The sequence below is a fragment of the Arvicanthis niloticus genome, chromosome 29 (assembly GCF_011762505.2).
Source record: "Arvicanthis niloticus isolate mArvNil1 chromosome 29, mArvNil1.pat.X, whole genome shotgun sequence".
NCBI lineage: Eukaryota > Metazoa > Chordata > Mammalia > Rodentia > Muridae > Arvicanthis > Arvicanthis niloticus.
Window position 1 is genome coordinate 23400255 of NC_133437.1, and position 21351 is coordinate 23421605.

Sequence of the window (21351 nt, forward strand, 5' to 3'; positions counted from 1 at the left end):
GGCCCTCCAGAAGCCAGGCAGTGAGAGTTTTTTCAAAGGCTTTTGTGGTTTTTTTCTGTTGTATTTTTTAAGATTTATTTTTATGTGCATTGGTGTTTTTACTGCATGTATGTTTGTGTGAAGATGCCAGATCTTCTAGAACTGGAGTTACAGACAGGTGTGAGCTGCCAGGTAGTTGCTGGGACTTGAACACTGGTCCTCTTGAAGAGCAGCTAGGGCTCTTAACTGCTGAGCCATCTCTCTAGCCCTTGTCATTTTTTGTTTTTGCTTTTTAATGTCAAGATGCCAAAGTCTTGATCTCACTTCCTCTTTGGTGCAAAAAACCAAACCAAACAAACAACAAAACAAAACCAAAAAACCCAAAAAACTCACCCAGATATAAGGAGTTAGAGGTTTATTGTCAACATCAAGATCTACCCTACAAACAGTTTGCAAATCCCAACATACTTCTCATGGCAATAAATAACACACAGTGATAACATGGGCTGTTGCATATTTCTCCACATGGCAAATTAATTCACCCTGACTCTGAACTGTCAATCAATGCAAATATACACTTATCAGAGGAAGAAACAACTTGCAATTCATCTATGATCTTATAGCCTCAGACAAATCTGCTTTAAGGCATAGAGTAAGACAATAGGAGTCAAGCAGCAAAATTGTCTTGGTGACCAGCACAATGAAGAGTGGAAGGGGAGATCAAAATCATAGATTTCAGGTTGCTGGGAACTTAATCGATAGTTGAAAAACAAAACTTGTTCACCAATCAGAGTGCAACATGCGGGGAAACCTGTATTTAATATTGGGTTCAGTGCATGTGCGTGTGTATGTGTGTGTGTGTGTATGAGAGAAAGAGAGAGAGAGAGAGAGACAGAGACAGAGAGAAAGAGAGACAGAGAGAGAGACAGAGACAGAAAGAGAGAGAGACAGAGAGAGAGAGAGAGACAGAGAGAGAGAGAGAGAGAGAGAGAGAGAGAGAGAGCTCTCTATAGTAGGATTTGGAAGAAAGGAGACATAATTAGGCGTGAGAGCTTAGAGCAAAGGCTTCTGATCATCTTGAAAGAATGCAGTGAATCAATCAAAACCACAAACCCTGAGTGGTTATCTAGCCTACACGAATGGAACACTTAAGATGGTAACCTACTGGATTAGCTTACCTTCTCCCCTGAAAGCCAGGGTGGGGAGTTTGTACTTGATTTGCTCACATACAAGTTCTTCTTAGAGGAATGCTTTTGCTCAACACAGTACAGGGTTCATTTTCCCCAAGAGTGGGATGTCAGCTCCACCTGGGTAAATGAGCCCTGCATGGCCTCTTCCCCTCCCTCCTCTACCTTAGCTGTCGGGAAGCAGGCTGTTCATGGCTGCAGTGTGGCTGTTCTGCTCCCAGCCTCATCTTCACATCCCAGACAGAAGGAAAACAGCAAAGAGGAAAGCCTCTGCCATGGGAGGTACATGATGAGAACGTTCACAGGCGGTCCTCTATGTGTCGCTGGGGGCAAGGCAATCATGGCTGAAAGGATGGAAGGGAAGGCTGGTGTTTCTCTCAGACACATTGTCACCAAAAGAAAAATCAGGGTTCTGTTTCTTATGGAAAAGGGAACATGGATATCAGAGCACAATCAATTACCTCCCCATACAATGTCTAGCCACCCCAATAAGCTAACATCATTATAGATGCCTGAGCAGAAGAGCTGCCTAGAAAAAGTAACAACATATTTTTTGGGGTGGATTGGGCATTATAAGAAAGAAACATGGAAGGCCAGGGAAACATACCCTGGAGGATGATCAGAAAATGTTGAGAGCAAGCAGGGTGTGAAGTAGACATTTGGACTAGCATTCAGGGTTTGACGATGCCAAGAGAGAGGCAAACTATCATCCATGTCTCAAGAACCATCGCGTGATTTTGTGATAACTGCCCAGCAGTAGACAAGATGGATGGTGTTGATAAATTGACTTCCTGGCCCACTATTTTCTCTCTATCCACAAAGCTAACATTTGGAAACAGATAGGAAAGGACTTACTGGAAGGAAGAAGCTGGTAAAGAAAACTCCAGAATTAGAAACACTGTAATAGCAACAAGCCCTGGAGTGTTACAATGTTTTAACACAGAAAACATCTGAGGGACAGGAAAAGGATGAGTAAGCCCAATAGAGGGGATTCTATAGCAATCCTCCGTCTTGGAAACCGAGCTTCTCTTTCCAGGGATACAGTGAGCAAACCCCTGGAACACATCTGTGTTTAAGAAGAATCAGGCCTGGAAACAAGGCACATTCCTTTCCATGACTAATCATCCAGAACAAAGAAAGCATTGGGCCTATCAGCAGGAATCAGATCAGAGAGAAAGGAAAGAAGGAAAGGAAGGAATCCCACAGACTACTACCACCACCTTCTTCTCCTTCATCTTTTCTTTCTCCTTCTCCTTCTTTTTGTAGTTTTATTTACTAGTTAATTGTAAAAGAACAGAACACAAATTTAAGGCTAGAAAATTATTGGACTGTGAAAACATATCCCTTAAAAGGTACCAACCATAGCACCAGAGAGAGTAGATGCAGATAGGTTAAAAGATGCTTCTGGCCTTGGGAAACCCAGGGTCATGAGGAGGCAGCTTATCCCAGTACCAGTGCAGAAGTTCCCTCACCCAGAGAGCACAGACCATGGAAGCTGATCGAAGGAGGAACCAACCCAGCTGAGGGGTGAAGTACACTTGACACTTTAACATTTAGTTATTCAGTAGCTGCACAGATAGTTTGGAATTTTTTTTTAATGTTAGCCTGAAAGAAGTTTCGTCTTGGGGATGTGAGAGCCCTGGGAGAGGACCTGACATGAGGAGAGATCCAAGGGTGTCACCCTAGTATCCCAGAGTTCTCTCTACTAAGGAAAAGCTACAGAAGGTGTATGATGGAGAAAATGGGTTAGTAATTGAATTGGTATGTAATTAGGCCCTGACCAATCGAGACCAGATGACTGCTTTCATCTGTCTGAATGCTCAGGGTTCAAGGCCGTTTGTCCTTCTCCTTATACACACACACACCCCCCCTCACATGCATACACATGCACATACATTGCTAGTATATGTCATGTTTAAGGTTTTGCCTTTGAGCTAAAGAGGAATTACTACTGTTGAATTATGACACAGGACATGTTCATTTCTATAAACCATATGCAAATTATTAGATACACGCCAAAGTGAAGAATTTCTTAAAGAAGTCTTTGTTGCCATGACTGCTGTTGGGCATTTGACAAATATCTTTGGTTATTCATTTAATAATCACACATGGAGTGGTATTTTGTATGTATTTCTTTTGCATTGTAAAACTTATTTGAAATTTATATCAACATAATTTTTATTTTTTTATATTTTGAAATCATAACTACATCACTTCCTTCCTTTTATTTCCTCCCTCCAATCCATCTCATCCAAGCCCCTTGCTCTCTCTCAAATTCATGGCCTCTTTTTCTTTAATTAGTTGTTATACTAGTTCCCTAATTAATTGCTTTATATATGTGTATATATTTATATGTAATATATATACATATACTCCTAAATAAATGAGGATAGTTTTTTAGATGAGATCTATAAGCTTTGACAATTACAGACTTGTGTAACTCCACAATCAAAATACAAAGCGTTACATCGCCTCCTTGCCAGAGAAACACTGTGTTGAATGACATCTTCAAAATGCATTTCTTCTAAATAGAGCCAACAACAGTTGGTTGTCAGTCAGCAGGTCATATTTTCTAACCTTTTCTACAACATACTGACTGCTGTGCTTGCCAATGGGGAGAATAAATCTTTCTGACACGCATGTACATGCTTGCTTACCTACAAGTGAGTCTTTTAAGCTCCTTTGATCTGTGAACATAAAGCAAAACAAAAAGTTGACAGATATCCTAAGGACACTTTCCCCCAGAGAGTTGGAGACAAGTTCCAACCAAATGTGGTACACAAACTCTGAAGCCTGGGAAGAGAACTGCTTAACAGTATCTTCAATTCATTTCCTTCCTTTAAACAAGCCACATGCACGGAGATAACCCCAAACCTCCAAGCACCCAGGCCACATGTCACCCTGCTTAGACAGTAGCCCCAGACAGACATAAAAGAACCTACACTCACTTTGACTGTACAAGTTAGTGTCTGAATTCATCACTCAAGTTTTTTTTTTTTTGTTTGTTTAGTTTGGTTTTGTTTTAATGATGGCGTCCTTTCAGATAGGGCCTGGCATGGTGGCTTAGGGGTGAAGGCACTTGCTGCCAAGCCTAATAACCTGAGCTGGATCCCTGCAGTCCACGAGGAAGAAGCAGAGAACCAACTTGCTAGATTTGTGTTCTGCCCTCCAAGTGTGCACTATGACACAGATCCACACATGCGTGTGTGTGCTTGTGCAATGCATGCACACAGAGCTAATGTAAAACAATTTTAAGACTTTCTTATACATGTATAAAATAGTATCTATCCATGTTGGTTCTGGAGGATTTCAAGCAATTCAAAACTCCAGTTGTCTCTTGGTGATTCGGGAAAAAAAAATTGTTTCGATTTTGATTTTTCAAGACAAGATCTCTCTCCACAAAGCCCCAGTTGCCCTGGAGCTCACTCTGTAGACCAGGCTGGCATCAAATTCACAGAGATCCACCTGCCTCTGCCTCCCTAGTGCTGGGATTGAAGATGTGCACCATCACTCATGGCTAAAATTTTGATTTTATTTTTTATGTGTGAGTGTTTTGACTGCATGTATGTCCGTACACCATGAGTGTGCCCGGACTGGTACCTGTAGAGGCCACAAAGTGTGTGCGCATGCCTAGTACCCGCGACTCCCTGAAATTGGAGTTATAGACTATTGTGAGCCCCAAGTAGGTGCTGGGAATTGAACTCAGGTCATCTGGGAGAAGAGCCAGTGTCTTAACCACTGAGCCATCTTGTCAGCCCCATACTGAAGATTCTGGTGCACATTCAATTAACTGTTTCATATGTGACCAATCTTACAACAAAATAGTGGATTTTGTCCACTACCAGCAGACAGACTATTTCTTTTAAACGGTGAGAGAAATGAAGTTTGTAAGCTAAATGGGAATCAGAAGGGCATGTGGAGGGTTGTCAGAGTCTGGGTCCTAGGCACCTGGTCACCTCTTTTGGGCCTTACTGCTGACATAGGGAGTAACACAGTAGAACATTCTCTGCTTTGAGAACACAGTGCTCCACCAGCAGGATGTACGTGGAGACCCCAAACTTCCTGTGAGCCCCAGGACACTGTCCACCATTACCTGCACTGAAAAGCCCAGCAGACTCCTGCTTCATTTTGCTGGGCAACTAGAAACTGCATTTTAAGTCTCAGAGACTCCAGCTGGGTTCGGAAAGAACAGGAAAACCATTAAACCCTTGCTCCAGAGGGACCCATAACGAGGTCCTTTTATGAATAAGGAGAGGACAGTCAGCGTGTCCTACCCCGTCCTGCCTTCCTGTTGTTCTCCCCCACACACCCCTCCTTCTGTCCCCTTGGCACTGCTCCTCATGCTCACACTTTTCCTGATTCTCATCTTTTCCCTGCCTCACCCCCGTTGAGAGCAGAGCTCAAGGATAAAGCACGGGAGCAAACCGCGGGGCTTCTTAACGTGGAACGTCTTGCCACAAAAAAACATCGGCAAGCCCCACAGAATGGAGAGCCCCGTTCCTCTCCTACGTGTGAGCGTGGATGTTCTTTGCTCTGCTTCAGGATGGACAGAAGTCAGAGTGAGATAAATGTGTCCCAGACGTGCTGACTCACTGTGACTCTTCTAATACCACTTAACCAGAATGACCTTCAATTCAAATGAGAACCACAAAATACCAGTAATTTTATTTGGGGGAATATTTATATTTTGGTACAGTAGGTGAATTCCTAATGAAAGGGCATTATTACAAGCATTTCCCTCCGAATTCCACAGTGTCATCTCTGTGCTTCATGCTTATCATTATGTTTTAAATCCATCCCCTCCCTATTTCATCATAACTGACTCCCATGACTGTGGCCTCTCAGAGGAGACATGAGTTCCAGATCGCTTTAAGACAAACCAACCCCAATACCTTCCTCCTCAAACTGTGCTTCCTGATCTAGTGCCCACTGAGTCCAGTGACTGAGCACATAGTGTCAAGAGCAAATTACTCTCTGCTCAAAGAAACAAGCCGGCAGGTATTCATTTGGTAGTCTTCTTTCCTGTTGATACAAAGGACAGACTAACTTCCTAAGGTAAAAGACTGCAGAGAGAGCACACAGCCCATTCCCAGCGCCTATCCTCGAAGATCTTTGGACTTTTCAGGAATCTCTTCCTGGCAGGGCTGGAGAACTTGGTGGCACTTGGAGAATGACGTCAGTGTAGACAACACAGCATCTGAGGGTTAGCCAGAAACAACTGCTCACTGGGGATTGTGTGCAGAGTACCACCTGTGGTAGCTGGCTGTACAGTGTGTGCCCTTGAGGGGTGAGAAGTGGATAGGATAGGAGGTATAGTGTCTCCCCTAGAACTTGTGAGGATACTACCAATCATCACATACCAAAAGTCTGCCATAACCTGGATCATGTAAGAAAAAAGTGCACACATTTAGGGTTCATATGGGAGTTTTACATACAAGAACTGTCTCTTCTCTCAAAGCATCTTATTGAGAAGCTACTTTGAGCCAAGCTTGTGGTAGACTCTAGAGACACAGCATCGGACCAAAAAAAAAAAAAAAAAAAGGTTCTCAACCTTCCTAATGCTACAACCCTTTAAAACGGTTCCTCATGCTGTGGTGACCCCCGACCATAAAATTATTTTCACTGCTACTTCATAACTGTAAATGTGAATATCGTGTGTCTGGAGGGTCTTAGGTGACCCTTGTGAGAGGATGAGTCAATCCCCACCAAGGGGTCACAACCCACAGGTTGTAAAACCTACTGGTCTAGAAAGAATTGCAAGCACTGGTCTGTCAATATTGATCCAGCACTGTCCTGGCATCTGTACCTTTCCGTTTCCCAGGCAAGTGACCTTCAGTGTTAGATAGGGACAGTCTTCCGGTCTCTCACACAAGCTAATAAAGCTCCTAGGAGCTTCCCATCCTTCTCTTCAACTCTGCTTCCCTAAGCAGTCAGGTATAAATGTAGGCAGGAGAGCATCTTCCACACAGGGAAAGAGGCATGGGGGAGGATGAGGAAGTCTTAAACTCAAAAGCTATCACTACGTGCAATTAGTAAACTCATTGGCTCTTTGAGTGTGTACGTCTTTGCCTCTGTGACAAGACCAACACAGCCTGAAAAGGTTAAAGACTTGGGTTTGAAACTGTAGAGCAGAGGCTAAGATGCCAATCAGTGGTAATCAAGAGTGTCTGGAATATAGAAGTAACTTCCAGATCAATCCACTCATTCATGGTCTCTTCCCCTCGAGGGCACACCTTTCTCACAATCTGTTTTAAGCCTGTAAACATATGGGGAATATCCAAGCTCCCGTTTGACAGATGGGAACATCGGACCTAACTTGCTCAGTCTTCCTCAGCCACCATATCGAGCCAGGATTCAAGCCCAGATCCCCCAGGCTCCAAGGTAATGTTCCTCCCATAATCCCACAGCTGTCCATCTGAAAATGTCAGTTCTTTCTTTCTGTGTGTTGTTTCAACACATACATAACAGGTGGGAAACTGCCTTACAGCCTGCAGAGTTTCTTCAGGGTTCGGGAAGCAGCCTGTAATGGCCACCGAATAGACGATTTCTGCTGTTCCCAGATACAGGGCTCCCAGTCAATCACCACTCAAGTCTCTCTTGCCTCCAGCACAGGAATCCTGCAGCTGCCTGGATGCCTGTGCATGTATTTTTAGAACTAGCGAAGGAAGTGTGGGCGGTAGGAATTTGGGGTGTTCTAGGGTTTATTAATAATACTTTTTTTTTGCTGAGGACACCCAGAATTTTAACTCAGCTAAGTTCAAGATGAATTTCCTCTGAAGGTGAGCTTGCCCTTCATCCATCCATCCCCAGCATTGCTTCAAAATCTGTTCTGTTGTTCTACTCCCAAGTCTGTCTCCTAGCACCTGGCCCTCAAAGACAGGGGAATTAGTAGCTAGCATCGGCTTCAGTTGATTGCCCTCCAAGAAGGCCAAGGGGGAAGCAAGGCTAATGCTCCTTGGCCTCTGTAGGGATTGGCCATGTTCCCTAAGGCAGAAGAGGCCTGCTGTTTTTAAGATCTGCCCAAACATCCCTGGGTGGATCCCCCTGCTCTTTAAACCTTCCTGGGGTCACTGAAATCTATTCGAGGGCACATAAAACACTCTTTTAGGACTGAGAGGATACAAAGCCCAAACTGTGGGAAATTAATTTTAAAATGCTAAGCTAAGTAAGATATTAGGATATAGACATATAAAAATCTCCGCCTTTGGTAACGTGATGGTGGTATTTATATTTAAAATAAAAAAATCTTTGCTCAAGGTATTTCTTCTAGTTGCCAGATTATCGGTGACAACCTAAAAAGGCAAACGCGCTTTTGAGGTTGGTTTTATGTTAGGAATGTCACTATGAATACATAAAAAGGCGTCAACCAGTTCGTGATGCCAAACTAAAACAGAAATATTAAAGAAGATAATAACAGTGGGGATAAGCTAGAACATCTTCAGTTTCAAAATCTGTGACGCTGTTCCTGTCCAAGGTTCCACATGTAAGAGAGAGCGTGTGACAGAAGGCGGGCCATGTAGCGCCAGACACAACCTTTTCGGTACCTTCTTAAGAACTAAAAAAACAAGCAGTCATTGTCTTCCAGCAAGCCCCTTAGCTAAACATTCTCCAACAAGCTCCTTAGCATGATCTAGGAATAAGTGCATATTTTAAGTACATTGGAGTAAAACAGAAAACCACTCTGGTTTGGTGTAGGCTCTTCAGACAGTGGCAGGCACTAACGGCCTCCAGGGATCCCTTTCAGTCTCAATAGCCTCTCTGCCAAACAGAATCTCTAAAGGGCTTCCTAAAGCAACAGCAGCCAACATGGAGGCCCAGAGAATCATTACTGCTCTGTCCAATGCCACAGCCTTTCCTGAAGCCCGATCGAGAAAACCCTTGCTCCCCTAACTGTGAATCCAGACATCAGAGCCTGCTGGCCACCTAGCCAACATGGAAACACATCAAAGAGCCTCTACTGTCCCCACCTCCAGTCTGCATGTTCTGACAGCAACAGTGTCCAGTTTTTGTTTAATGCTCACCCAAGTTCCCGGAGACGCAAAGCAAGGCATCTCCCTCAACCCTCATCACTTCCTACATTGGCCTGTGGTGCTGAAAGATCCTGCATTTTTTATAAGAATTATGTGAGGGAAGCAGGACTTGCATTTGTTGAATACATAAGCTCTCTTTCTAAATTACTAAGCCCTAAGCCCAAAGAAAGAACAAGAAACCAGGGGCATACCCCCTACTCGCTGAGTGAAGAATAAATGCTAGTAGGCATTATTTATTATTACTATAATATTATTATAGTATTATGTATATTATATAATATTATTATAGTATATAATATAGTATATTAATACTATTATAATAATAATTATTATTTTAGTTCTCAGATCAATTCACTGAAGACCTTTAAATAGTGTCCACTTAATATTTGGTTACCAAGCCCATATGCAAAGGAGTGATGTCATACTCCACAGGCTGTCCTTAACTTGAACATCAGTATGAAGGGACAGACACAAGCGCAGGGTTTAGCGAGTCATAACCTTGAAATACCCACTCCCTAAACCCCACCGCCCTTGAAACTGCTTCTGATTGACGGTTTGGAATGTATGACTGACAGAGTGACTTGGGAACATGGGAATGCCCATGTCTGCTCTTCTTATCACCTTCCTTGACTCGATGTACCTCCGTTAACTCACCCTTCTCAAAGTGAGCTCAGTGTTAAAGTTTATCTCTTTTCGTGGTTTTGGACTATCCTTACCTGGTGTAGCACAGACTCAGCACAAGCGGTAGAAACTGGTTTTCAGATTCAAGAAACTCGGCAATGAGACATTTAAAACATCCATGAGTAGATACAACTCCGACTCCGGACTGAGAACTGCTGCAGTCTGCATCCGGGTTCTGACTCCCCCACTGTAGCTGTGCAACGTGAACACATCATGTCAGCCCCAGGGGCCCTCACTTTAAACAGAAGGGAGGAGAGGGAGGAAACACAGGGGACAGATAAATTTTCAGGTTTTGTCAGAACAAATCCACTCCCAGCCACTATGGTACTGAAATTCTGTGGTTCTGTAGTTTACAATAGGCCCTAGGATGGCTAGCCACACTAGCTGCTGAATTTGCGAGAACTCAGAGGGTCAGTAGAAACAAGTATTACTTTGTATAAGTTAGTATTGATCCTTAACCAAACCCCTTAAATTCAGAAAAGAAGATTGGAAATAAAGCAAAGCAAAACCACACAATGGTTTTCTTTTTCTTTAAAGGGAAACTGCAGAGGATGCAGAAGGCAATGAAGATGGTCAAAGACGAGGACGGGCCCCTCAACGCTGCTGCAAAAAGCATCCCCTCCTTTCCCCACTGCCTACAGCCCGAGGCTTCCCGAGGGAAGGTTCCTCAAAGACACCCCTTCCCGGAAGCCCTCCGGGGCCCCTTTTCCCAGTTTAGGTATGAACCTTCTCCGGGAGACCTTGATGGATTCCCCGAGGTCTTCGAGGGAGGAGGGTCCCGGAAACGGAAGAGCATGCCCACAAAGGTCCCTTACAATCACCCTGCAGAAGAAGCTTCGATTGCCCAGGAAAGCAAGAGTCTGGGCCCTCCGAACCTCGCTCTGCTTTTCCCGCAGCCACAGCGCCCCAAGTGCGACTCCCAGATGATCGACTTGTGCAATGTGGGCTTGCAGTTCTACCGCACCCTGGAGCACCTGGGGGGCAAAACTGTCAAGCAGGAGCCAGTGAAACCCAGTGCCATGTGGCCCCAGCCCACGCCTCCTGCCTTCCTGCCTGCGCCTTACCCCTACTACCCCAAAGTCCACCCGGGTCTCATGTTCCCCTTCTTCGTGCCCTCGTCCTCGCCCTTCCCCTTCAGCAGACACACCTTCCTGCCCAAGCAGCCCCCCGAGCCAGTGTTACCCCGCAAAGTGGAGCCCCTGGAGAGCGAGGAGACCAAGCAGAAGGTGGAGAGGGTGGACGTGAACGTCCAGATCGATGACAGCTACTACGTGGATGTGGGCGGGGCTCAGAAGCGCTGGCAGTGCCCCACCTGTGACAAGTCCTACACCTCCAAGTACAACCTGGTGACCCACATCCTGGGCCACAGCGGAATCAAGCCGCACGCGTGCTCTCGTTGCGGGAAGCTCTTTAAGCAACTCAGCCATCTGCATACCCACATGCTGACACACCAGGGCACGCGGCCCCACAAATGCCAGGTGTGCCACAAGGCCTTCACGCAGACCAGCCACCTGAAGCGCCACATGATGCAACACAGTGAGGTGAAGCCGCACAACTGTCGCGTGTGTAGTCGAGGCTTTGCCTACCCCAGCGAGCTCAAGGCCCACGAGGCCAAACACGCCAGCGGGCGTGAGAACATTTGCGTGGAGTGCGGCCTCGACTTCCCCACCCTGGCTCAGCTGAAAAGGCACCTCACTACGCATCGGGGCCCCATCCAGTACAACTGCTCGGAGTGCGACAAGACCTTCCAGTACCCAAGTCAGCTGCAGAATCACATGATGAAGCATAAGGACATCCGCCCCTACATCTGCTCCGAGTGCGGCATGGAGTTCGTGCAACCCCATCACCTAAAGCAACACTCACTCACCCATAAGGTATAAGAGACAGGGGAGGGGCGAATGGGGTGGCAACCACGGGTGGGCTGCTGGGTCACCAAGAAAGGAACAGAGCTGGGGACCTATGACCCCTGGTCCTACCTAAAATGCAGAGTTCTGTGAGCCTGGATAGTAGGCTCACTTAACCTGAGCCCTGAGACCCTTTCCCACCTCACATGGCAAACAGTGAGAGACAGGCCAGCACGTGATCAATTAAGCCCTTTCCCGGAATAGCCGTAGAGTCTAAGGTGCGACTGGAAATGACCAATGCAGACTCTTGGAGAGGACAGTGAGGAAGGATGAAGGAAGCAGCTGGTTGCTGTGATATTTCTGCTTAGCCCCCAAGAAGCCCTGGAATTCTGTTTCTAGAAACTTCTTTTAGGGCACTAGGGGAAAAACAAAACAAACAACAACACGCATGTCATAAGACCTCAGATCATCACCCACCATGCCTGGGCTATACCAATGAAATCTTCTTTCTAGAGAATTCTATAAGAGCCCTTTCCAGCTGCAGCAGGGCCTATTTCTGGTTCGTTGGCTGGCCCTGCTCTGACACTTGCTTCCTTCAGGTGGCTATAAATTGGAGCAGAGCTTAGCCTAGTCTCCCGGGGCCTGCTCTTCTGTCTGCTTGGGTTCAGTAGTCTGTGATATCTTTCTGGGAAGCAGAAGGAAGCACCCTTCTCTGCTGGGTTTTAATTTCTCTGGGCTCAGATCTTCATGGAGCAATGCAGATCCAAGGCTCACGTTTCTGCCTTATTTGTAACTAGTGATTTGGAGTCCACCACAGGAATATGCCCCTGGCAGCGTCTTGAGGTCTTACCCAACTGAGCTTTCACTTAGGTCTGCCAAGAGAGGATTTTTGCCTCTACTGACCTCTAGTCTTATCCTTGACCTCAGTGGTTTTCTTGGCAAGAAAGACTTCTAGCAAACCAGAGTCTTTAAAACATCGTTTATTTCCAAAGGTCATCAGAGGGCTGGCCAGCTGAGGCCAGCTGCAGCTCTGCTCTACTGAGTTCCCTTCATTAGGTTAGGACAAAACACAGTGCTCTCTGGCACTGCAGCAGAGATGTGCTTCCTGCTGGACAAAAGGCATTCATTGACGCATCTGAGAGGAATTGGCTGACAAGCGAGGGAACCATCGACAGAGGACTTAGACTTCAATTTGGCCACAAAGGCACCCCTGGCTTAGTTCAGGGGTTCCTGTGGGGAGGGGGGGAAAGGAGTCCAAGGTTACTGATTTTAGCCCATATGGAGTTGGGTAATAGAAAATGAAGTTCAAATTGGAAAAACAACCTCTTGTCCAACATATGTTTTCTTCAAATCGTTAAACAAGGTGTGCTTTTGGTAGACACATGGGCAAACACAGGTTGCTTGCTCTGTGGTGGTTCGCACTCATTCCTACAGACTCTCAAGGATGCTGGGTCTGCTTCTGACTGAAAGTGAAGAACCAAGACATGATTCTGTCTCTCAGTGCAGCAGCACTGGCACCTAAAGCTTTGTCTGATTTATTTAGGTTTTTTTTTTTTTTTTTTTTTTATTTTATTTTATTTTATTTTATTTTTAATTTTGTGAATGTTTGCTTAGGTGTGCAAAATGCACGGTGTGTGTACACAGAGGCCAGAGGTTAACTTCAGGTGTCTGCCGTTGCTCTCCATGTAATGTTTTTGAGATCGGCTCTCTCAATGAGCCTCTGGCTATCTTCCGAACTCTGCCTCCTAGTACTAGAATTACAGACACCCCTGCTATGTGTGGCTTTTTCTGTGGGGTCTGTGAATGCTTGCCCACTGGGCATTTTACCCACTGGGCTAACTCTCTAGACCCAACATTGAATTATTTGAGTTTTTTTTTTTTGTGTTGCTTTATTGGTTTTTAAGATGAAAATTTTCTGTGTAGTCCCAGCTGTCCCAGAACTCCCTCTGTAGACCAGGCTGGCCTCGAACTCACAGAGAGCCACTTGCCTCTGCCTCTTGAGGGCTGGGATTAAAGACATGCACCACCACAGAACAGCCAACACCAAATTCTTAAACACTGCATTATCAAGACTGTCTCCTGGCTCTAACCACTCTTACAGGCTCCTTCTTCAGTCTGGTTTCATTGGTACTTTCAGAGAGGCAGTAGTTTCTCTTAAGTTCCGGTGTGTCCAGGTCTTCTTCACTGTCTTTTATTCCAGCCATTTATGAATCCTAGTCTGGGGATAAAATTCTCTAAAGTATTTCCAAGACAGTGATAAATACCTTCTCTGTAGTCCCAGGACAACTGGATCTTACCCAAGCCCAGAAAAATCATTCCTTTTTCTTCTCCTTTGTTCCCCCACTACATATAAGTTCTGAAAATTGAACCTATGGACTTAGGCGTGCAAGCACTGAGCTGTTCTCAGCCCCACAGAACAGCAGGCCAGAAGGAAAAGGCTGCTATAGTAAATTTGAAAGCCCATCAAGAAAATAATTGTTGATTTTATGATTTTAAATGCACTGAATATGTGCATTTAATAGGTCATTTACTGAACTTATCTCGGAAGGCATTAAAACCTAGTTTTGAGAGACAGTTGATTCCAGGTCTTTTTAGTAACATAAACCTGTCCTTATCTGTAATCATTTAGGATAGAAAGCCTTTGCATCAGAGGGAACCCAAGGAGTCTAAAGACTCTTTTTCTGAGATAGGGTCTCATGTTTCCCAGGCTGATTTCAAATTTGCATTTAGGCAGAGAGTAAACTTGAACTTCTGGTCCTCCCGCCCCCTGGGAGCTGGGATACAGGGATGTGCCACAGTACTTGTCTATGCATGGCTAGGGTTCCAACCCAGGGCTTCATGCATACAAGGCAAGTACTTTACCAGAGTTATGTGCCCAGCCCCCACCACTTCATCTTGAGAAGACAAATCTTCACCAGGAAAGACCCTGGGACTTAATTCTTTAAGGTTTCATAATCAGTAGATAATTGGACAGAGACATAAACCCATCCCTTAGTGCTTTGAGCTCACTAAACTAAAGACTGCTAACCTCTTACTGTGCCCTCAACTTAAATAAGTGAGGGTATGGTTAACATCAGAGTTAACCTGGAATCCCTCCTTCCTTAGACTTATGGATACCAGACAGTATGGATCCTTGAGGTGCTAATTTGATAACTTGTTCTCATCCTTATTTTAGTGCCAAGGTTCTTTGAATCTTCCTTCTTAAGTCATTCTTGACTGAAACAGCAGTCTATACCTGTAGTCCCAGCTAACCAGGAGGCTGGAGCAGGAAGATTGCTTCAATTCAGGGATTCAGCATTAGCCTCAGCAACATAGGGAAGCCCTGTATCAGAGTCACTAGGGGTCTAGAGAGATGCTAAGTGGTTTAGAGCACTTGTTGCTCTTGCAGAGGACCTGAGTATGTTTCCCAGCATCCACATCGTGGTTCACAACCATCTGTAACTCCAGTTCCAGGAGATCTGATCCCCTATCCTGACATCCTCAGGCATGTAGATAATATACATACATACATACATACATACATACATACATGCATGCATACATACATACCCACAAGCATTCATACACATAAAATAAAAAAATCTGACAGTGTTCTTAAGTCACTGTGGATGGAGACATTTTGCACAGGTCTTTTCTGGGAAATGAAGGTTGCTGAGATTATTAACATTCTGTCTGTGAGTCCCTGGAAAGGCTCTGAATTGAAGGTCTCAAGACCCAAGCATTTAAACACTACTCTCTAGACAGTGGGGAAACCAGACGACCTTCTGTTCTATTTTCCAATTTAGAAGGTTATCCATGCCAATTTTCCACAACAGAAGCAGCTGGACTACAGGAGGCTCTGGAGTTATGGCCCACGGGTCAGCATGGCCTGTGGGAACCCAGAGGACCAACAGGAGAGGGTGATTGTTTAGCTGTGATTGACTGAAGCGAGGACGCATGGCTCTTTTGGGACTTTTGAATCCATTAGTGAGAACTAGTGAGACATTGGCTTCCTTCTGGAAAACGACATTATCAGTTTAGATTTTTTTTTCCATCCTCATGAAAGCCAGATTATAGACTCATTTCACATACCATTTTACAGTGCTCTTACCAAAATCATATTAATCCTCTCATCCTGTTGCTGTAGAATTAACCCAGCAGTGGCGGGAATAACAGAGGCTTTCTTTTATTCTAGTGGTCGGCTAGTTTATGGTGTTCAAAAGAAAGAAAAACAGTAGATTATGTGATCAACCCTTCCAAGGAAATCATAATTTAACACAGCTAAAGCTGTGTCATTTAAGACTTCACTTTGATCTCCACACTTCTTGTGGATTTGTGTGCCAAGAAGCAACAGCCTATCACACTCTGGACAACCTGGTTAACATGCAGCCCTCTCTGGTCTTGACTCTTGCCTCTGCACAGGGTGTGAAAGAGCACAAATGTGGGATCTGTGGGCGTGAGTTCACCCTGCTGGCCAACATGAAGAGACATGTGCTGATCCACACCAACATCCGTGCCTACCAGTGTCACCTCTGCTACAAGAGCTTCGTGCAGAAGCAGACCCTCAAGGCACACATGATCGTCCACTCGGATGTGAAGCCTTTCAAATGCAAGGTGGGGAGAAGGAAGGACTCCGGGGGCTGTGACAATGTCTGACAGGCAAGACCCTGGGAAACCTTCTATTAGATTTCTTCAGTAGTATGAGGCTCAGAGGAGGTCTGTGGTCCAGTCCAAGTCACCCCACCACTCTGACCCCGATTCTGCCACCCGAGCTCTCAGCAGTCCTTCTCTGGTTCCTGTTCATGTGACTGTGGCCTTACTGCTTGGGTGGGGTGTGGGGAGTGGGCAGGCAGTCATGAAAACTCTAAGAATAGAAAGTTCATTACAGAATGGATAGAAAGAGAGTGAAGGTGACGGGAGGGGACACCAGACCAGAGAGGAGAAACTAGGCTGGCCCTCTTTCTCTTATAAGCGAATGAATAGTCACAAAAAGGAATCTGAAAATCTAACACATCTCCCCTGTCCTGTCTTGACACTTGGGCTCAGTCTTACAATGTGGGGGCAGACTTCCCAAAGAGGATCCTGGCATGCTGACCTCATGCTCTCTGAATAGAGCTTCGGTGGTCAGATTACTAGTTCTTAAGATAGTTGCAACTATATCCACGATAGCTGTGGAACCAACCTACGGGCTCATCAGAGGATGATCAGGAGAAGAGGGGCTGGTACATATACACAATGGAGTACTATTCAGCCATAAAAGGAACAAAACCCTGGATCTATGTCAAACGTGAACGGAGATCATAGTGGAGGACAAGAGAGAAATAAACAAGGCACAGAGAGACAGATATTGCATGCTCTAGCTCATACATGAGAGCTGAGTTGACCCATAGAAGTAGAGCTGAGAAGAGTGGTTGCAAGAGCTTGAGAAGGGGAGGAAGGAGAGGAGACAGAGGTTAGTTAGGTGCAGAAATAGCGTTAAATGAGAGGAATATGGTCTGGTGTTCCATAGCACAGCAGGGTGACCAGTTATGAAGGGATTACCGAATGTTTTCCCTGAAAGAAAGCTTTTAAGTACTTCCAACATCAAGACCTCTGTAGTGATGGTATACTGATGACCATGATCTGCTCACTACATATTCTACACATGATACAGATACACTATACCCAACATAGACGAATAGTTACTATGTGTCAATTCAAAACATTCTGAAAAGCTAGCCCTCCAAAGGACCCAGAAATGCTTGGGTGGAGCAAATGTGGACTGGGTCTCTGAAGTCTTTCTTCTTTATAGCCGAGTACCAGGTGGCCCAGGGCCTAAGCTCTGTTGTCAGACTAGCTGTATCAGATTACTTATACTTTGGTTTATTCTTATTTTATCACTGAGAGGGTGTGTGAGCTAGAGACCTTACAAGACCGTGGCTGTCCAAGGCTGCCCTGCTCCATGCCTGTTTCCAGGAGAGTTGCTTAGGCCTGCCTGGGTAGTTGGAGGACTTCAGGGGTGGGTATCATCCCAGTCAGGAAGAGAGAGCAGAGGGGGAAGAGGAAATACTGTGTTCAGACAGTAGAATGTGTCTGTGTGAAACCTAAATTTTCCTTTTCTGCTACTGCATGTGGACGAGCATGTGGGTGACTCACTTGCAAATCCACATCCCTGCAGTTGGATTCTCTTCTTCCGGGAGGGGTTGCTGGCTTAACCCCTCAGCAGTGTGGCCCCCACTTGAAGGAATCCCTGTGAAGTGGACTTTTTTCCTGTGTTGGCAGCTTCTCGACAGGGTGAGAGGTCAGGAACCAGAGCTTCCCTAGGCCGTGTAGACATTGTCTGGAGAGGGGCCTTCTCCCCGACTCCTTTCCTGCCACCAGCTCCTGTTTCCCCTTCTTCTCTCCAAGCTTTCAGTGGTTTGAAGGCCACATTATGTCTGTCTTGAGTCCTAAAGGAGGAGAAGGCAGCGCGGCCGATAGGTGTGCGTCAGGGCCCAGTGTGGAATGGAAAGACAAGGCTTCTTCACATGGGATGAGCAACTTCAAGAGCATTAACTCAGACAGACCCAGGACCCTCCTGACAAAAAGCCTGTGAGCACCTCTAACTCTCTGGACTCTACAAACACCCCTTCCCTCTCATCTCAGACACCCCTCTATTTTCCTTCTCACTCCATCAACCCCAGCCCCTCAGTGATTGACCACTGCATCTGCTCTGCCTGCAAAGATGTACTGTCTCCTGTAGTAGAGGTGCCAGCAGGCTTTCCTACACTTGAACGTCAAGCATGAACCACATTAATTATCTCACCGACTCTTGGTTGCAGTACAATTGGTATTATACAAAGGCAGATAGCTACCTCTTAGTTTATTCTCCAAAGAAACCCACAGCTGCTCATTCCAGCCACCCTTCCATCTATACTGGATCTATTCTGATCCTTTGGTAGAAATGTTGTCTTGGGGGAACCCTTGAGGTGGAGGGGTGGGTCAGAGCAGACATAGCCCAGGGGGCGCCCCTAAGATGGAGGTCAGGACAAAGCCAGTCTAAGCAGTGTGGGCATTTCTAGAACAGTTCTGTTTCCCTACCCTCAAAGGCCTACAAGATTTCTTGGGCCTGATAGTACATCAACATCCACAAAGTTCTCTGTAGTAAAGGGCATGAAAGCTTCTCAGAGTAGTGTACTGGGGGGCCTAATGCTTCAGTGGCCCATCCTGGATAGGTGTTTTTGGCCTCTGTCCTCAGACAATTATGGCCTTCTCCACCCTGATAACTGTGTAGCATACATGGTTTCAAGGGCACGGGATAGTCAGCTGTGTGGCTCAGAAACTTCATTTTACTTTCCTTAAGGGTTTCTGAGGCTCTTTATGTCTGGCTCACATCACCAGATCCCATAAGAAAGTGAAATCCCAGCTTTGACAGAAGAGACAGTTTACCCTGAACACGGTGAAGAGGAGCTGGACTCCTCTACAGGCTTCTCTCAGAAGGCCAGAATATAGCTCTTCACCTAGAGAGCATTGTCTGTTATCAGGAAAAGCAATTTGGTGGATAAAAGGCGTTCTCACCAAACTCAGCTGGCCCTTCTCCAACACTTAGACATTTCTGAAATAACAATCCATGTAGGTCACCTTGACTTTCTTCCTGAAAGCTCCAGAAGCATGCTGTCAGGTTCTTTTCCTCCTCGTTACCACTTCCTCACAGTGGCACCCTTTAGGCTAGCCTGTGGTATCATCACTCTTCATCATTTCAACAGACTTCCCTGGTGTGTGTGGGTGCCGTGTCAAACAGGTTTCTTCACATGCCTGAAAACCATAAAGTAGAGAAATTTGTAAAGCCCGAGACCCTGGTTTACAGTGATCTTGGGATGTCCTGTGATCCTTGCTTCCTACCCATGTTGAGCTGGATAGAAATCTGTCCCTGGATGAAGGGTATTGGAAGGGTTAGACGAGAGGTGGAGCCCACTTGTTCATTGCTATGCACATCATAGCCAATTGAGACAAATGTCTGGCCAACCACATAGTGATGGTGGGAAACAAGCCTAGCCAGTTACACCCAAGTTTGATAGTCATAACAGAGAGAGTTATTCTCTTCTCATGATTGACATGGATGGCTTAAAAAGGGGGGCAGGGAAGGCTTCCTGCAGCCACATTGCAGACCCGAGCTAGCTCAATTGCCTTTCCCCAACAATTAGCCACAAGAAAGATTCAGCAACAGATTCTAATTTCTTGGGATTTTTGCCATTAAAATCCCCTCCCCAACATAAATCCCCCTATTGCAGCATGAAATAGTTCTCAGTGGAAACAGCTGTCCCCAGTGAGCAGAAATGTTCTCTGGCTGTAGAATCAAGCATTAACAATAGGATGGAAAATGAGTGGAGAGGGCAGTTTTCCATTCTATGTTTCTTTCTTTTTTCTGTATGTATATAAATGACTGCCCTTCTGCATTCTTGCTATTGGCTCGACTTCTAGACTCCTTGCTCCTGGCAGCCAGCTGGAGTTTGTCCAGAGACCCAGCCTGTAGGCTTAAGCTATGTTTCACAGATATGCTTCCCAGATTTGGTGTAAGCATGCAGCTCCTGATCTGGATACTATCTGTGTAGTGGCGGCACTCCATAATAGCCAAGAACCAGCTGCCGTCTTTGGAAAACCTGTCCAGGAAAAGCTTCCATCCAGAATTTCCGGGACAAATTCTCTTTTGAGGTGGGTGAAGCCCAGAGCTGCCTAAGTTATGAATCACCAGGTCATCTCCAGCCTTTTCTACAGCAGAGGGCTGAGGGGAGGGAGGCCTGTGAGTGGGGCAGACGAGTGAAGGTAGTTGCCTTGAAATGGGGTTCTATTTCCTGCACCAGACTGTGGGCTGTTTGGCACACTGAAAGGCGATCAGACTGGATAGCTTATACGGATTCAGTGCCCGCAATGAAGGTTTTCAGGTTGGTGTGGAGGGGGTTAAGGCAGTGACCAGATAGCAGCCTTTTGGCAGCGAAGCCCTCCTCCTAGGCAGAAGGAAGGATATAGCTGCATGAACTGCCTGTTTAACAATGCCTCACATGTCCCCAGGGGCCCGCCTGCAAATAGATTTCATCTTGCTTTCTCTTGTACTTTTCAAAGCTTCCTGTTTTCTCACGGTCCTTTTGGACAGTTTACACTCTCTCTCCCTCCCTCCCTCCCTCCCTCTCCCTTTGAGGAAAGGAACACCCTTCTTATTAAAGAGGAGAGAGGGAGAAGAATGTGAGGGAAGGGCGGTTGAGCAGAGGCCATTCTCTTGGGCTGGCTGAAGCTCTTTGACCTCTCCTCTCTGGAAAGGAAAACATAGCTTCCTGGTGCATCTTGGCTCTGAAGCTCACCTCAGGCAGTTATAGCCAGGTCCAGGGCTGCTTGGCCTTCTGAGCCTCTGGACTCAGCCAAGCGGTGGCTGTCATTGCTCCATCTCTGCCCACTGCTGACCTCTCTGTGGCAGCTGCTGCCTCAGAGGCTCATGGGAAACTAGCAGCTCTAGGCCCTGTATCTCAGGTGGAGGTTGGGAAGGGCACCAGGAGGCCAGAGCAAGGAGGCTGAAGCAAAGAGGACACATGCCAGCTGTTTCAAGGACATCCTGGACATCAGAGAGACAGATGGTGGGCTTTCCAAAAGCCTGTGATCTATAGTGAATCTCTGCTTTCCACCCATGGATTCTGGGGTTGG

The 21351-nt window shown here is 45.9% G+C and overlaps 1 protein-coding gene across 1 annotated transcript in view; it reads left to right on the forward strand.

Moving 5' to 3' along the window:
* The window catches only part of Znf366 (zinc finger protein 366), a 64568-nt gene that overhangs the window by 31445 nt on the left and 11772 nt on the right, over nt 1-21351 (forward strand). The window contains exons 3-4 of the mRNA XM_076927270.1: nt 10415-11751; nt 16123-16314. Of these exons, the coding sequence (XP_076783385.1) occupies nt 10429-11751; nt 16123-16314 (1515 nt within the window). The 5' untranslated portion in view covers nt 10415-10428. The remainder of the gene's footprint in view (nt 1-10414; nt 11752-16122; nt 16315-21351) is intronic.